We start from the raw sequence: 18,312 nt of genomic DNA, 5'->3' as shown, positions 1-18,312 counted from the left end.
AAAAGCTGGAGGTATCACGCTATCTGACTTCAAACTATACTACAAGGCTACAGTAACCAAAACAGCATGGTGCTGGTACCAAAAACAGATATATAGGCCAATGGAACAGAATAGAGACCTCAGAAATACCACCACACATCTACAACCATCTGATCTTTGGCAAACCTGACAAAAACAAGCAATCAGGGAATGATTCCCTATTTAACAAATGTTGCTGGGAAAACCGGCTAGCCATATGCAGAAAATAGAAACTGGATCCCTTTCTTACAGATTAGACTCACCTTTTACAAATTCAAAATAGCTCCTCCAATTATCATCATCACATTCATTTTCAACAAACAAAAGAGGAGTAGATGACATATATCTTTTCTATCAACATAATTGAGATATGAAAACAATAGTTACCTTCTCAATCCATTGGTCAAAACTTGTCACAGTAAAAGGCTCAAGGAGGACTGAGGAAGGTAATCTTTAGGTAAGTGTCCATAGCCTGGCTAATATTGAACTTCAGTTTCTGAGGAAAACTATCAACATTTATGTGGTAGACCACAAATAGTCTTTTCTCCATACACAGTGACAAAACTAACCTTTTTATGAGAAGTTATGATCCATTCATATAAGTTCTTTAAATCTGTGCAATTGTTATAGGAAATCGATATTTTAGGACAGCCAACAATAATACTTCTTTTTAGAACAGGAATTCATTCTCCTTTCTTGTTCTAGTGAGTATTTGCTATGGTTTTTTGGCAGAATTACGTACTGGACTCAGAGAACAAAATAGGTATTACTTAAAATTTCTAAATTTATTTTATATAGAGCTGATGCTGTCAATATTAGTCATGTGTACTAACTTTCAGAACTTTTTACAAATGAAGGTCTTAAGAAAACTTTCCTCTAACTCGTACAACTTCAACACCTTTAAGAAAAATTGACATGATAGAGAAGGTTATGGTGGAAAACTTGTAACTTAAAACTTGTAAGCCATCTGCCATATATAAACAGAACAAATATGAAATGAGTGTTATGAAATGTTGGAAAACCAGCAGCAAAGGATGGCAATCCCTGAAAGAAGAGAAGAAAAAAGACAATAGAAAGATGAGGCATATAATTGTCTTGGCTTTCTCCTTGGCGGCATCCATTGACATTGATGCAGAAAGAGAAAACTGAAGGTTCTCACTGAACTAAGGATAAGAGAAGTTGGAATTTCAAAAAGTTGCCAGCTGGAATTTGTAGAGAAGAAAAGCATAAAGTAGAGAACTCTGCAGAGACAGCTACGGGAATCTAAATACAGATCTGCTGAGGCTTTGGCTTAATGCCTAGGATGAAACTATTCAAAATCAGGCAAAATTTTATGAGTAAGGAAACAACTATAATCAGGGAGCTTACGCTTAAAAGCTACAAGAGCTTAGACAAGGATAGGTGCTATATGAGTTAGATTAAGCAGAGTGGAGAGACTTAACCGAAAAAAGCAGATTGGGAAGGAGAGTGAAACAAATCCCACTGTAAAGGCTACTCTAGACAGACTCAAATACAGTTTTGTTTTTTTTTTAAAGTCTCAAAAAGATTAAATTGATGCCTAAACAAAACTCAACACTTCTCAAGGGAGTTCAGCAAATCTATCCTGTCAACAATGTTCAGCATTCAATCAAAAAATTAACAGATGTGAGAAGGAGTGGAAAATATGACTCATGCAAGAAAAATGTCAGTGAATACAAAGAGACAATAAATTTCAGACATGATAAAATTTGCCGGCAAGGACTTTAAGTAGCCAGTATAAATAGGTTTAAAATTTTAAAGGAAAACATAAGTACAATGAAAGAATAAGTAAAAATTATTTTTAAATAGAATTTATATCGTTGAAAAATATAATATCTAAAATAAATTTAGCAAAAAAAACCTCTGGTAGAGAATAACAGCTGATTAGACATACAGATAAAAGAAAAAAAAATGACCTTAAAGTCAGAGCATAAAAGCTATTGAAAGTGAAGTACAGTAAGTAAAAATGTTGAAGATACGTAGAGGAAAAAAAAGGAACAGAACTCAGTGATTTATGGGAAAATATCAAGCATACACACATGCCCATAATTTGAATCCAAATGGATGGAGAAAACAGAAATTTATTTGAAAAAATAATGGCGAAATGTTTATTCAAAGGTTTTAAAAATGTATATCCCAAATTCCAAGTAGCTGGGTTATCTCTAGCAGAAAAAAATCCAAGTAAAGCAAAACTAACCAAAGCTTACCATATATAAATTACTGATACCCAATGACAAAGCGAAAATCTTAAAAGTAGTCAGATAAATAGAAAAAAAATAAATAAAGACTAGAAATACTGGAAATATAGGAGATGTCCTATTAGAAACCATGCAAGTACAAGCCAGAAGACAATAGAACATCTATAAATTGTTGAAAGAAAATAAAACCAAAACTGTCTACTTAAAATTCAATATTCTAAGGCTGGGCGCAGTGGCTCACGCCTGTAATCCCAGCACTTTGGGAGGCCGAGGCGGGCACATCAAGAGGTCAGGAGATCGAGACCATCCTGGCTAACATGGTGAAACCTCGTCTCTACTAAAAATACAAAAACATTAGCCGGGCGTGGTGGCATGCGCCTGTAGTCCCAGCTACTCAGGAGACTGAGGTAGGAGAATGGTGTGAACCTGGGAGGCGGAGCTTGCAGGGAGCCGAGATCATGCCGCTGCACTCCAACCTGGGGAGACAGAGTGAGACTCGGTGTCAAAAAAAAAAAAAAAAAAAAAAAAAATTAACTATCACAGAAATATTATTCAAATTAAAAAATAAAAGTAAAAATTACTTTCACACAAAAATTGGCCAGAAAATGTATCAGAACAGATCTGAACTTGAATATTAAAGCATGGTTATTATTTGGTAGAACAAAAATTCCCAGAAGTTCCCAGTTTTAATGAGAGAATGAGGAGAATCAAAATGCAGTTGTTTTGTTCTCTTCCTAATTTAAAACCTCTTTGAAAGATATTTAAACCTCTAAAGCAAAAATGGAACAACATATTGTGTGTTTTCACGACTACATAGAAGTTAAATGTTTGATAATATTATTACAAGAAGATAATGGCAGAGATCAAGGGAGTGCTGCTTTTAAGGTTTCTTCTACATGAAGCGTGGTAAAACATTTTAAAATACCATGACAATATGTTAGTTCATATTGCATGTTGTGGCTTACAGCAATGTCTAACAAAAATTTTTAAAAAGGTATAGTAATAAGTCAGTAGTTAGAGATAAAATGGCATTCTAAATGTTTGAAACACCAGAGTCAGTATAAAAGGAAATATGATAAAGAATGAATGAGGGCTGGGCACGGTGGCTCACACTTGTAATCCCAGCATTTGGGAGGCCGAGGTGGCAGATCACCTGAGGTCAGGAGTTGAGACGAACCTGGCCAACGTGGTGAAACCCCCTCTCTATTAAAATACAAAAATTAGCTGAGCATGGTGGCCAAGTGCCTGTGATTGTAGCTACTTTGGGGAGGCTGAATCAGGGAGAATGGTTTGAACCGTGGAGGCAGAGGTTGCAGTGAGTCAAGATCGTGCCACTGCCACTCCCCAGCCTGGGGGTGGGCACAAGAGTGTCTCAGAAAAAAAAAAGAGGAAAGAAAGAAAGAGGAATAAAAGAAAGAACAGAAGGAAGGATAGAAGGAAGGAAGGAAGGAAGGAAGAAGAAGGAAGGAAGGAAGGAAGGAAAGAAAGAAGAAGGAAGAAGGAAGAAGAAAGGAAGGAAGGAAGGAAGAAAGAAAGAAAAGAAAGGAAAGAAAGAAAGAAAGAAAGAAAGAAAGAAAGAAAGAAAAGAAAGAAGAAAGAGAAAGAGAGAAAATAAAGAAAGAAAGAAAGAAAGAAAGAAAGAAAGAAAGAAAGAAGAAAAAAGAAAGAAAGAAAGAAAGAAGAAAGGAAAAAGAAAGAAAGAAAGAAAGAAAGAAAGAAAGGAAAACCGATGGATATGATCATTGGAAAATGAAATTGCAAACCCGCCAGGTAAGAATAAGCCCAGGATACAAATGTCTTATGTTACCGCCAAATCATAAATTTTCAAGGACTTCTTTCCCTGAAAGTGACCAGTAGATAAAGAATCGAGGGGAAAAACTTGTTCTTTGGACTTTGGAGGTGAGTTTAAAACTTGTTGGAACTTTCTTTAGACTTTAAATTATAAGGGCAGAATAGTTTAATTTTAGATATTAATTACTCTGGACTACTTTTTTGGGAACTTTAATCTCTTCAGTTTTATTTCTCTCTGGGAATTTAATAATTAGAATATTTACATGTTAATTTTTGAACATGTCCATATTCTTGGTATTGAATAATTGAAGTATCTTGACGTCATGATTTAATTGAATCACAGAGCCTCTGAAGAACTCTATTGAACAGTGTAACTGAACATAATTTAACAGGGGAAACAGCATATAGAGGGAATTTTGAGGCTTTGAAGTTAATGAATTAATGTGCTGTTTTATTATAGTTCAAAGTCTTCTGTAAACAAACATAGTGCCCACTAGTAGTTCTTAGGGGAAGCTACAATAGAGAAGCAATTGTTATTGAGTTAAGGACTTGAAATTTATTTAAAATATGAATATCTCCAAAAGCAGCTCTGAGAAAAGACCCTAGGTTCCACTAGTTTTGATTTGAGAAGTGATCCCAGGAGGCACAAGTATGAAAATGGGAAAAGCTAGACAATGGAAAGGAAAACTACAATAAAAGGTAAGAGGAAAAGGGGGATGCATTCATGAGATTCATAACTATGGGGAGAAAAGGACTGGATTCTAGTGTGGACCCCTTGAACAGTGTTCTATGCCCCTCAGGAGTTTCCCATTGAGTGAATGGGTAGCTGTGCTTCTTACTCACTGATTTGTGTCCCTCATTGGTTAATGAGGATCCCTGAGGACATCAAATCTCTGGAATATTAGGGCTGCCTTGAGTGTAGTTGATAAAGATTTTTGTGCAGTTAGGTTGGGGCAAAAGTAATTGCAGTTTTGCCATTAAAAATAAGTTCCAAAAAAAAAAAAAGCAATTACTTTTGCACTAACCTACCTAATAAATAAAATCTTAAGGAACAGTGACAGAGAGACAGCTTTGGCAGCAAGTAGTTATCAAGGGACATTCACCATAGATGAGGAGGCCCGTGTGGGCTGTGGAGCAAGACATGAATACTGTCTGCTGTGGGGCCTCATGTGGCAAAAGACTGAAATGATACATGGCCAATACCACACGCCAAGCAAGAGCCAATCGCCTAGATGACAATCAACTGAAAGTTTTAAATCAAAATTAAAAGGATAAAGAGTTGAAGAATATGAAGAAGGGAAACGTTCCCACCTGTCACCTTTTTAGGAGGGAAACTGTAGTTCTCAAAATTTATCTTCAGAATTACCAGGAATGTTTGTTAGAACACACATTGTTTTACGCCCTAGTTAGAGCTTCTGATTTGTAGCCACAGATGAGCCCTGATAATTTGCCTTTAAAACATGTTGCTGTTGCTCCTTGTGCATGAACCACAGTTTGACAATCCGTGAGCAAGGGTAACCCTCTAGTTTCTCACTCTCTCGTTTATTAACTCACAGTGGGAGGAGAAGAGAGGGTGAAGGAGACCTCTTACTTCCTGCTCTGTAGATCTCACTGTCTCACTTTCTAGATCTCTCTGCAGTCTGGTCAAACTTAGCTAGGAAGGTTTAGCAGACCCAAGGCAGAGATTCCAGTGTTGTCTATGACCAAATGAGGAAGCTGTATTCTATGATGCAAAAAAGAAAGCTATTGTTGCCCCAGACTTAAGCTGGGTTTTCTAAATAATAGCTTTTTCAGTAATGAAGGTCATGCTTTATATCTGTATATCTGACTCTTGTGTCTTTCTTACAGATGTTTCCAACTTTGAAGGAGAAAAATCGGGGTGTTGTATATAGACATCTTGTAAAACCGACAAACAACAACCATTTTATGCAGAAGTTTTCTTATTTCAGTAGAAAAAACATCCACACAATATTATGTATGAGGGCTTAAATAATTTGAATGAGAGAGAAGTAACAGTGTGCATATAGTTTTACTGTGAATACGGACACGCTTTCTGCCCAGAGGGGAGTGTAAACACTGATGACTTTTAAAAATTTCAAACATTCTGTATCATACACTTAAGATCTACAGACGATTTGCTTTATGTAAAAAGAGAAAGAAAAGCATGAAATGAAATCCACTGGTAGAGTCAAGCTACTTTGATTTATACATAATGTTTCTTCAGACAACGGCACAGAAGCACTTTCATATTTCAATAATCTAATTTTGCATTATTTGAAAAGGAACAGGGCTATAGATAGACTTTTATTTGGCTTATGCCCTAGGATATTCAAATAGACTTTGAACTTCAAAAAGACTCCTTTACTAATTCCAATAACTTGTGGTATTTTCAGGGCTTGTTATGGTAATCAATGACATATTTTATTTTTATTACAAATTGACAAATTGTTAAGATAAATATTTTAAATTCTGAAAACCTGATTTTCTAAAGGTGCTTTTAAGCTTTTCTAAAAGTGAATGAAAAATATAAGATGAGTTAAACCAGTTTTAGAGATTTATTGGATTCCATAAATGTGCTATTTGGTAGATAATTTGCGTTTTCTTGCATTTTGGTTGTATTTTATCCAGTATTATTCCTCATTCCCAACTACTGTTTGTTGTTATTGACTTATAACACTTGAGTAATCCCAAGTTTGCTATACTTCTTGACATAAAAAACATACGTTTAAAGTTCTTATGCCAAATACAGAACATCATAAAACCAAAGGAGGGGAACACCCCAAAAAAGAGACAGTACTAATTTTAGGGCTGTAGTTGTGTAACTTATCCCACCATTTCTAGATATGTTATTATAAAATGTCATATTCTAGTTTTTGTTTTGTGAAATATTTTGATAGATCAGAAACTTTGTAAATAAGGTGGATCATTACCTACTTGATATTTATTTTCCCCTTTCTTCTAGATAACATAATCTTTATATTGTTGTGGCTGGCAGTACATCACAGTCAGAGAAATATATTGTGTCATGTGTTTTCATTTAGGGAAGATCAATGGAAGTTAACACTGGTGCTTTCATTAAAACCTTTTTAAAAAGTGCTTTCTCGGCTGGGTGCGGTGGCTCATGCCTGTAATCCCAGCACTTTGGGAGGCCGAAGCGGGTGAATCACGAGGTCAGGAGTTCAAGACTAGCCTGGCTAAGACAGTGAAACCTGTCTCTACTAAAAAAAAAGAAAAAAAAAATAACCAGGAGTGGTGGAGGGCACCTGTGATCCTGTAATCCCAGCTACTGGGGAAGCTGAGGCAGAGAATTGCTTGAACCCGGGGGTCGGAGGTTGCAGTGAGCCAAGATCGCGCCCCTGCACTCCATCCAGCCTGGGCAACAGAGCAAGACTCGTCTCAAAAAAAAAAAAGTTATTTCTCATGTGCCAGGTGTCATTTCCCCCTTCCTGCCTCTTCCTGTTTCCCTGTTGAAAGGTCTACAGAATTTCCACAGCCATTTTGAAGTCACAGGATGAGACTGAGGGTAGAAACTGTTTGCTAATCATAATAGGGGAAGCTTATGATACTGAAGACATTATAGATCTGCCATCCACAAACCGCTCTATCTGTTTATATGTTAGAAGAATACACTTGTATCTCCTTTGAGCCCCTGGCCTTTTGGGTCTATGTGATAGCAATTAAAGTTAATCCCTCACTGTTAAAATAAATATAAAATGAACTTTGAAACAAACTTATTGCCTTCCCTTGTTGATATAAATGCAGTAGAACAAGTTTTTGATCAATGATAGTTGAATTTGATAAATCAGTGATATTTTATACCTTATTTCTCTTTGTGGTTAAGACTAGAAGTGGCAAATTAGATTAGGACATTTGGGCTGCTTAAAACCCTAGCAAACCTTAGTGGTCCACACAATCCTTCATGTAGACTTGACCTAACTAGAAACAAGTTTTTAGAAACTGAAATTGTCAGCTGCTTTGAGAAAGTGCTTTGAGTGAGGGTATTGCATATCTTCCTCTCTATTACCTCATTCTAGTAATATTTGATCCTTGGGAATGCCAGTCAATTTTCATGTCACATTTATCATGTCCTCTCCTGTGTCCTTATCTCACACTTAGTCTGTGACCTACTGTAATCACTCCCTTGTAAACTTATTTAACTTCTTCACTCCTAACTATCCACCACTTACTCACCTGACAAACAAATGCTCGCTAAATCAAAGTCTTTTTTTTCTCTCATGGCCACTTTACAGTCAACCACAACAGAAGGAAAACATACTTCATGAATACTGCAAGCTCTCCCCAACATACCAACTACATATTGTTATTTCAATCACCCTCCTTCATTGCAAGATAATTATTTGACATTTCCTTCCCTCCCACAACCGTTAAAACTATTATGAACTCTTCACTTTCAACCATTGGTATTTTTCACTTCCCTGAAGAAAATTTAGGTAATGCAAAAAGGACGTCCTCATGCTCCTGCACTGTGAATCTTTTCCCAAACAGTCTGTCTTTCTCTGTGTTTCAACAGAGGAACTATTCATCTTCCAAAGATCAGTCCGTCCTTCTGTGAATTAGATCACATCAATTTTAAATTTAATTGATTTGTTACTATAATTATCCTTTTGGTCTTATAAAGTATCTGCTTTTCATCTTTACTGGATTATTCCCATCAGCATAAAAGATGATCATATCTATCACTTTTATAAAATCCACTCCCTTGAATGCAGGCGCTTTGCAGCTACTGCAAAGTTCTCTCTTTATTTTCAGCAAATGTTCTCCTTTAAAAGAGTTAATGATAGACGTGTTCTTTATTTTTTCACTTTCCTTTCTCTCTTGAATTGACTATAATCATAGTTTTATCACCAATCCTTGGCAAAAGCTGGTCTTGGAAAGGTTAATAATTGCACACAAGCACTGAAATCTAGTGCTTAAATTATACTCCTCATCTTGTTTGCCCTCTCAGCAATAATTTCATTGGTTTTCTCTCCAAACCCCATCCCTTCCTGAAAATCTTTATGCCAAGAAAGTCAGAGCAGTTTAAATGTTATGGGATGTAATGGAAAGAAACTGGTTTTGCTCCCTGTGGGATATTGGTTCAGGGACCCTTGTACCTCAAAAAGGAAAAGCATTGGAGTTCAGCACAAGAAATCACTGCTAATATTGAATTCCTTTTCATTAATTCATAATGCTAAGGCTGATGGGGAGCACTCTGTTTCTGAGACCTCATTATTTCTTTATTCCCATATTCCATCTTCAGAAAAACCTGAGATCAGAGATAAGCAGTTCATTCACGGAAGGTGATGAAATAGAGAAGCTGCCCTTCACCAGTGCTGCTCAGTGCAACCTTGCAACATGAAAGCCCACAGTTTGGCTCAAAGTCTCTTCGTGGGTTTCCCAGCTGGAGCATGGCAAATGAGTAAGTTATGTAAGAAACCTACATGAGACATGAATGAGGAGCAGCAGCCCCCGAAGAGCAGCCGTTTAGGATAGTTGTCACACTTTACCACGTATCATAATTTCCTGAGACGCTTTTCAAAATGCAGATTTCAAATCAGACTTCCTGAGAGTGCTGGTGAAGGCCAGGGTTCTGCACTTGTGATCTTTTATGCGATTCTGATGCAGGTGGGGAACATGCCATACACTCTAAAAACTACTAGGAACTCTTACATGGAAGAACTAGGACTGGGAGTGAGGATAAGAGATAAAAGACAGTGTTGGAAAAAAAAAAAAAAAAAAGGCAGGACATTAATCTTGTTGAATAGGCGAACAGTCAGTAAGCATTTGCCACAAAATAGAAAGTGAGCGCCAGATGTGCAAGAACAATTTCCCCATGGATGCAGCATTTACATAGAGGGAGGAGCATCCTCAGCGCACACTTGTCCTACTCCCTCAAGATTGTGTATCAGCAGGTATAATTACTATATATATGAAAGTCCATCTCCAAACATCTGAGGCCACTGGGAACAGCATGAATCAACTTTGCGTCTTGCCTGCTTTCTTCCCTGGCTTCATGGAAAGTTGGGTTCAAAGATTTGATTATGTCTAGATGCCAACTGTATTTTCACCAGAAACCAAGAACTAGATCTGCTCCTTTGGAGTGTCAACAATACTTAAATCAGATTGCCCAATGTGTTCAAACTTTTTGGAACATTTTATTAATTGATTTCCAGTACACGTACTTCTCATCACAGGGTTCTCCTTCTCAGTCTTCTCCACTTGTTAACCTCAGATCCAAGGCTCAATCCTCTGACATCATATCCATCTATACTTATTTCTAATGTGACCTAATTAAGCTCAGATTTATGACTTTAAGTGCAATTTATACATATTGATATTACCTGAACATACAACTTCGGGCTTTCATGTTCTTCAATTGAATACTTGACATTTTCATTGATAATTATATTTAAGTTACCATGCTAAAATTTAATTTCACCCAATCCCAGAATGTGTTCCTTCTTCAAAGCAGTAAATGGTACACCCATATACCTAACTGTTTCCTTCAGATTCCTTAAGATCATTTTTTAACTCTCGCACTCACATGCTATTCCTCAGGGATACTCACAGAAGTACTTTTAAAATATATTCCAAACGTGACCACTTCTTTATAACTCCACCATTAAGACTATATTTTAAGCTACCACTATCTCTTACTTGGACACTAAAATAGTCTTTAAACTATTCATTTGTTTTTTAAACAAAATCAGAATGTGCTACTCCATATACTAAACACTTCGATAGCTTCCCCTTATACTTAGAATGGAAATCCAAAGATTTACCTAGGTCCACAGGGCTCCATGTGATCTGCCCCAAGGCTACCTCTACAAGCTCATTATCTGCCACTCTGCTCTAAATTCATGCTCATCACACTAGCCATCTCGCTTTTCCTACCGAAAGCCAAGTAAGTTTCTGCCTCCTTTTTATAAGTCATAGAGTATATTAACATATATATTACAATAAATTATGGAAATGAAATGTTTACTAATAAGTCACATATGCAATCCTGTATTAATGCTAGTAAATAACTACAACTTAAATTAAATAAGAAATAAAGAAAAGCTCTGATTGTAGAAGTGATATCAGCCCACCTGGTCCACATTCATAGACAGCCATTAAATTAACCATCAAGGGTATAAAATTTGCTATACATGAATAATAGTAGTCTATATCATTAATGCAATCAATTAAATAGATGATCTATTTAAAATTTTTGTTTCTAAAAATTTATGCTTGCCTAGTTAATATTCTAAACTAAAACATAATGTAAAGTTCTTGTGTTCTAATTTTCCAATTAAAATGAGTTACTTTAACATTTTATGATAACAAAATAGTACTAATTTATAGTGCTTATTCACTTGAAAACTGGGTTTTTTTTTTTTACTTAAAAAACGTTTACATTATCAATTGAGTCTCAAAACTTGAAATATTATTAGTACCTTGCAAAATTAAAAAAATTGAGGGCTTCCCTTCCTAGTAAACTGTGCTGTTCTTTGAATAGTCAGGGTAACAAAAATCATTTCTTACCATTCACTTGGAAGCTGTGAGTCTGATAGACGTGTTCATAGCCATCTGCATAGCAGGTGTAATTGCCCATGTGAGTTGTGGTCACCTTGGTAATGTACAAGGACCCATCATCTCCAAAATCCTATTAAAAAAATGAAATAAAACAAAGTGTTTGCATTTTGAATTAATTGTAACAATTTTGTTTTTTTAAAGGTGTATTCAGGTGCAAAACAAATAGACTCAAATGTTGTTTTAAAATTATCAAAATGAGAATTGTTGGATGTATAAGTGTAAAGGATCTGTAATTATAATTTTCTAACAATATGCTTTGTTTAAAAAGCATCATCTCAACTCATAAATATAGCTTTCAAATATTTATTTGAAATGTGTGTTTAATATATAAAGTAAGTTAGTTTCCACATATGTGTTCTAATTTAGTTCCCATTTTCAAGATTAATACAGGCCAGCCAGGCACGGTGGCCTCACCCCTGTAATCCCAGCACTTTGAGAGGCCAAGGCAGGTGGATCACTTGATGTCAGGAGTTCAAGACCAGCCTGGCCCACACGATGAAGTCATGTCTCTACTAAAAATACGTAAATTAGCTGTGTGTGGTGGCACACACCTGTAGTCCCAGTTACTCAGGAGGCTGAGACAGGAAAATTGCTTGAATCTGGGAGGCAGAGGTTGCAGTGACCCGAGAACGTGCCACGGCAATCCAGCCTGGGCGACAGAGTGAGACTCTGTCTCTAAATAAATAAATAATTACAAATAAAAAAATTTAAAAAAAGATTAGCACTGCTATAAGGTGTTTTCTTCTTATGAATGGCTATAACAAATATCCGTTAACTGCATTCTTCACCCTGGTAGTTATCCACTACTTCTATATTACTTAATTGTATATTTACCAATAAATATAATTATTAAAGCAGTGTGATCTCGGTGATAAAATTTATAGACATAACATAGAATAGCATTTATTTTCCAAGCCCAGATACCATCAACACATTTGAATAAAATAACCATACCATTTCAAAATAATAGAGATAAATGCATAACCATTTTGAAAAAAAAAGAAAGGAAATAAACTTGCACTGTTAAAATCAAATCCATGAAGCACCTCCAGAACAGCAAAGATCAGAAAATTTTCTCTTCCATTACGATAATGATTATTCTGGCAAAAATTGCCAAAATCATTTTTTTTCAGAATTCTGGAACCAGAGAAAGTCTCACAACAGCCCACAGAGTATTTATTCAAAAAGTGGCTGGCTCCTAATAAGAATGGCAAAATTTATGTGGCATTTTAACTTTACTTCCTCAACACCTCTCCACAGCTGCATGGTGGCCTTGAACTAGGCTCCTTGAAATTATGCCAGCTATGAAAAATCATCATCCTAGAAGACATTGGAAGGGAAAGAGCAAGTCTGAAGCTCCTCCAAGACTCATCCTGAGAGAATTGTACCTGTTGGATAGATTAGCAGCTCCTCAAAAATAGACATTTTCATGACTTCTTTTTATTTGAGCTTTGAGCAACACTTAAAGCTCACTCTGTGTAAAGAGTCCCATCCCTATCCCTAATGTCTGTCTGTGTGTGTGTGTGTGTGTGTGTGTGTGTGTGTGAGAGAGAGAGAGAGAGAGAGAGAGAGAGAGAGAGAGAGAGAGAGATTGAGAGAGAGGGTTCCCAGGCTCTGGAGTGCAGTGGTATGATTTCGGCTCACTGCAATCTCTGCCTCCCGGGTTCAATCAATTCTCCTGCCTCAGCCACCCGAGTGGCTGGGACCACAGGGGCACGCCATCACACCCAGTTAGTTTTGTTTTGTTTTGTTTTATTTTGAGATGGAGTTTCGCTTTTGTTGCCCAAGGTGGAGTGCAATGACATGATCTTGTCTCACTGCAACCTCTGCTTCCTGGGTTCCAGCGATTCTCCTGCCTCAGCCTCCCGAGTAGCTGGGATTACAGGCGCTACAGGTGCGTGCCACCACGTCTGGCTAATTTTTTATATTTTTAGTAGAAACAGGGCTTCACCATGTTAGCCAGGCTGGTCTCGAAATCCTGACCTCAGGTGATTCAGCCGCCTCAGCCTCCCAAATTGCTGAGATTCCAGGAGTGAACCACTGAGCCCAGCTAATTTTTGTATTTTTAGTAGAGGCACTCGGTTTTCACTATGTTGGCCAGGCTGGTCTTGAACTCCTGCCTCAGCCACCCAAAGTGCTGGGATTACAGGCATCAGCCACCACACCCGCCCCCTAAACTCTTTATTGAAAGGAAACAACAGCAGTTGTTTAACATTACAACTTTCTGCAACAGAGATACTAGTTGTAGATAACAGTAGTGTTTGACTAGATAAACATTACAAGATAAACCTGAGGAGTGGGCTCTCCGTAGAGAAATTTGTAGAGTTCCACAAATTCCTAGGAGTCTAGAAGCCCACACAAATGTGCAGGACTGTGTGCATGCTCAGCAGAGATATGTGAATCCCTATTATCTCATCTCCAGCTGCACACAAGGCTCTACACAAGCAGAAATTGAAGGCTAAGACAGAGTCGTGAACTATATAGGAACACTCATATTGTAACACAAAACAGAGATAGAGAACCTCAACAAAGCCTGGGAGACTTACTGATGCAAGGCATTTAATTAAATCCCTGTTCAATCACTAGCTCACCACTAAGAGTGAATCCCAACAGCCACACACAACATACCAAAGAAAAATAGGTAAATTCAGCTTCATAAAAATTAAAATTTTTTGCTGCTCAAAAGACATCAAGAAAGTAAAGAGATATTTGAAGAAAATTTATCTGATAAGGATCTTCTTTTCAGAATATATAAAGAGTAATTAGAATTCAACAATCAAAAAACAAATAGATTGGGCATGGTAGCTCACACCTGTAATCCCAACACTTTGGGACGCCAAGGCAGGCAGATCACCTGAGGTCAGGAGTTCGAGACCAGCCTGGCCAACACGGGGAAACCCCGTCTCTACTAAAAATACAAAAATTAGCTGGGCATGGTGTCACACGCCTGTAATCCCAGCTACTCAGCAGGTTGAGGAACAAGAATTGCTTGAACCCGAGAGGTGGAGTTTGCAGTGAGCCGAAATCGTTCCACTGCACTCCAGCCTGGGTGCTCAAAACAAAACAAAATAAAACAAATAGTCTAATTAAAATAATGGGTAGAGGATTCAAACGAACATTTCTCAAAAGATTTACAAATGAACAATAAGCACATAAAAGCACATACAGCATTACTAGTCACTAAGGATATGCAAATAAAAACCTCAGTGAGATACTACTTCATATGCTCTACATTGGTTAAAATAAAAAAGAGACAATTGCAGATGCTGGAGAGGATGTGGAAAATTTGGAACCTTTACACATTGCTAGTGAGAGTATTAAATGGTGCCTCTGCTTTGAATAACAGTTTGGCCACTCCTCAAAAAGCTAAACTAAGTTACCTAGGACTAGCAATTCATTCCTATGTACACACCCAAAAGAACTGAAAACATGTCTGATACTTTCTGTATGCAAATGTGCATAGCTTTATTACTCATAAAAGGCAAAAAGTGAAAACAACCCAAATGTCTATCAGTGGATGAATGGATAAATAAAATGTAGTATATCTATATAATGGAGTATAGATTATTTGACAATAAAAAGGCATAAAGTACTGATATGTACTGCAACATGAATAAACCTTTCTTTTCAGCCTTAGGGCCTTTGTATGAATCTTGAAATTAATATTCTAAGTGAAAGAAGCCAGACACAAAAAGCCACAAATTGTCTAATTATATGACATGTCCTGAAGGACTACATCCATAGACATAGAAGACAGATTTGCGGTAACCAGGGACTGAGGGGCTGGGGGAGAGGGAAATAACTGCTAGTAAGTCTGAAGTCCTTTTTGGAGGGATGAAAATATTCTAAACTTTGATAGCCATCATGGCTGCACAATTTTGCTAATATAGTAGAAAGCACTGAATTGCACACTATGAATGGGTTAATTTTATGGTTTGTGGAGAATATCAGAGTAAAGCTGTTGTTAAAATAAAATCTATATGAAATACTTAAATACAAAAAAATGCCATAATAAAACTATATATATATTCTTAGTTAATGAAATCTTCACTGAGTATGAAAAAAATTGGAAATCAAAAAAGAAAGAATAATTGACATATTTATATGAAGAAGAAACACTTTTGCATTCCAAAACATTGCTATCAGTAACAGAAAGCTAATTAACCACAAATTATCGAGACAAAACTCAAAGCATTTAATCTTTATTTATAAAGCAGTTATCAGTAGCCAGACACTACTGTAAACACTTCACAGAAATGGACACATTTCATCTGTATATTAAACCTATAAAACAAGATCTATTAATATTCTCCCACTTCATAGCCAGGGATGCTAAGATGTCAAGTAAGCTACTAGTTCCACTTGGCCTCTAATTAGCAGAGCTAGGATTGGAAACCAGGTAGGCTTACTCCAGAATCTGTGTTTCATGCTCCCACAACACACTGCCTTCTTTGTCAATCATAACTTGAACTCGGGGATAAAGACAGGAAGAGAGAACAAAGAGGAAATTTGAGACAAAATGTTCAAAACAAAAAAGGTAAAATATACTACGAGGTTTGAAGAAAAAAGGCTGTAAATGTAGTGAGAGTGCATGTGCCCATAGAAGAAAGGCTGGGTAGATCCACTGAAGTTTGGGTCAAAAGACAACATTGTAAAACATGTCAACCCCTGTATTCAACCCCTTTTCTCAGCTGCAGAGAATGAGGATATGAGGTGCTGGTACAGAAAATTCTTTTATTATTATTATTATTATTATTATTATCATTACTATACTTTAAGTTCTGGTGTACATACCATGCAGAATGTGCAGATTTGTTACATAGGTATACAGTGCCATGGTGGTTTGCTGCACACATCAACCCGTCATCTACATTAGGTATTTCTCCTAATGCTATCCCTCCCCTAGACCCCCACCCCCGACAGACCCCAATGTGTGATGTTCCCCGCCCTGTGTCCACGTGTTCTATTGTTCAGCTCCCACTGTGTCCACGTGTTCTATTGTTCAGCTCCCACTGTGTCCACGTGTTCTATTGTTCAGCTCCCACTTATGAGTGAGAACATGCGGTGTTTGGTTCTCTGTTCTTGTGTTTGTTTGCTGAGAATGATGGTTTCCAGCTTCATCCATGTCCCTGCAAAGGACATGACTCATTCTTTTTTATGGCTGCATAGTATTCCATGGCGTATGTGTGCCACTTTTCTTTATCCAGTCTATCAATGATGGGCATTTGGGTTGGTTCCAAGCCTTTGCTATTGTGAATAGTGCTGCAGTAAACATACGTGAGCACGTGTCTTTATAATAGAATGATTTATAATCCTTTGGGTATATAACCAGTAATGGGATTGCTGGGTCAAATGGTATTTCTCATTCTAGATCCTTGAGGAATCACCACACTGTCTTCCACAATGGTTGAACTAATTTACACTCCTACCAACAGTGTAAAAGCGTTCCTATTTCTCCACATCCTCTCTAGCTTTTTAAGATGTAATTGGCAAATTTTGAATATACTTTACTATAAATAGTCTTAAAGATTTTTTCCCAGATATTTACTCTGAGGATTTACTTTCTACGTGTTTTTTGTTCATTGCTTCTTACCAAATTTAATTTTGGATTTAGAATTTTTCATGTTTATTTCTAAATTTTTAATGTGTTGCTCAGTTTTTAATGTTATATACAATATTTATCAATAAAAAGTGAGCATTTATCTTCACTTCATTTTGTAAAATGTAACTAATTTTGTCAGTATCTTTTGGTAAAGAAACTGTTTTCCCTCTGAAATGTGATTTTTAAAAAATATTTATATCTTTAAAATATGACAGTATCCACTGACTTACCAAAGTTCACATGATAGTACTCCAAAACCATATCTGATATAATTTCTGACTTTACCTATATTTATGCTAGGTGAATTTCTGTTAAAAATAGCTTCCCTCAAACTGACTCACACTACAGATTTATCGAAAACAAGAAAATGATTATGGAGCTATTGAATCTGGCCTTGAAAATGATAAAAATCTTCTGACAAGGAAAAAAAGATCAGAGAAAAGAAAGAGATAAATGGGAGAAGAGGAGAAGGAGGAGGAGGAGTCAAGGAAGAAGGGATGAGGAGAGGGGAGGCAGAAGGGGAGGAAAAGGAGGGAAGGGGAAACATACTGTACACTCTGGCTGTCATACGGTTTAACTGAATATTTCCTTCATAAATCTCAATAAAATATAAATCCTCAATATCATATTATGTAAGATCAATCATACCACATTTCTACAACTCCCAGAGGAAACTGTCATGGTGCTACTCTCACTAATTTAATGAGAGAAAGCCTTATGAGCTACACAATAGGAGAGGATTTGGAGCTTGAACCTCTACAAAAAGTAACCATTGATACAAATTTCACAATATAACTCCAGCTTTCACCACAGGCTACCATTAAAAACAGGGGTCATACAGACAGAACACTGTTAGGGAGCTGAAATGCTAAATGAAAAGACAAAAGACTGTACCCCACGTGAACAGTAAGCAGATATTTGACATGTTGTAGAGTATAATGGGGGAATGCCAGACTTTTGTATAAATTAGTTGAGAAAGATTAGAGTATTTTAAGAAAGATTTTGAGCAAAAAAATAATTATTGATGACTAGAAATATAATAGCAAGATATCTAGTCTGCATAACATAGACATAAATGTAGGGCAAGAAAGTGTAAAACTCATTACA

At 36.6% G+C, this 18,312-nt stretch overlaps 1 protein-coding gene across 2 annotated transcripts in view; it reads right to left on the bottom strand.

Moving 5' to 3' along the window:
- The window catches only part of FSTL5 (follistatin like 5), a 577,539-nt gene that overhangs the window by 207,147 nt on the left and 352,080 nt on the right, over positions 1–18,312 (bottom strand). For both annotated transcript variants that reach the window (XM_017871750.1, XM_017871745.1), the window contains exon 6: positions 11,553–11,673. In XM_017871750.1, the coding sequence (XP_017727239.1) occupies positions 11,553–11,673 (121 nt within the window). The remainder of the gene's footprint in view (positions 1–11,552; positions 11,674–18,312) is intronic.

This window comes from Rhinopithecus bieti, unplaced genomic scaffold, assembly GCF_001698545.2.
Source record: "Rhinopithecus bieti isolate Rb0 unplaced genomic scaffold, ASM169854v2 scaffold_762, whole genome shotgun sequence".
NCBI lineage: Eukaryota > Metazoa > Chordata > Mammalia > Primates > Cercopithecidae > Rhinopithecus > Rhinopithecus bieti.
Note: the sequence above shows the minus strand (reverse complement) of the source record. Positions and strands in the feature narration are given on the sequence as shown.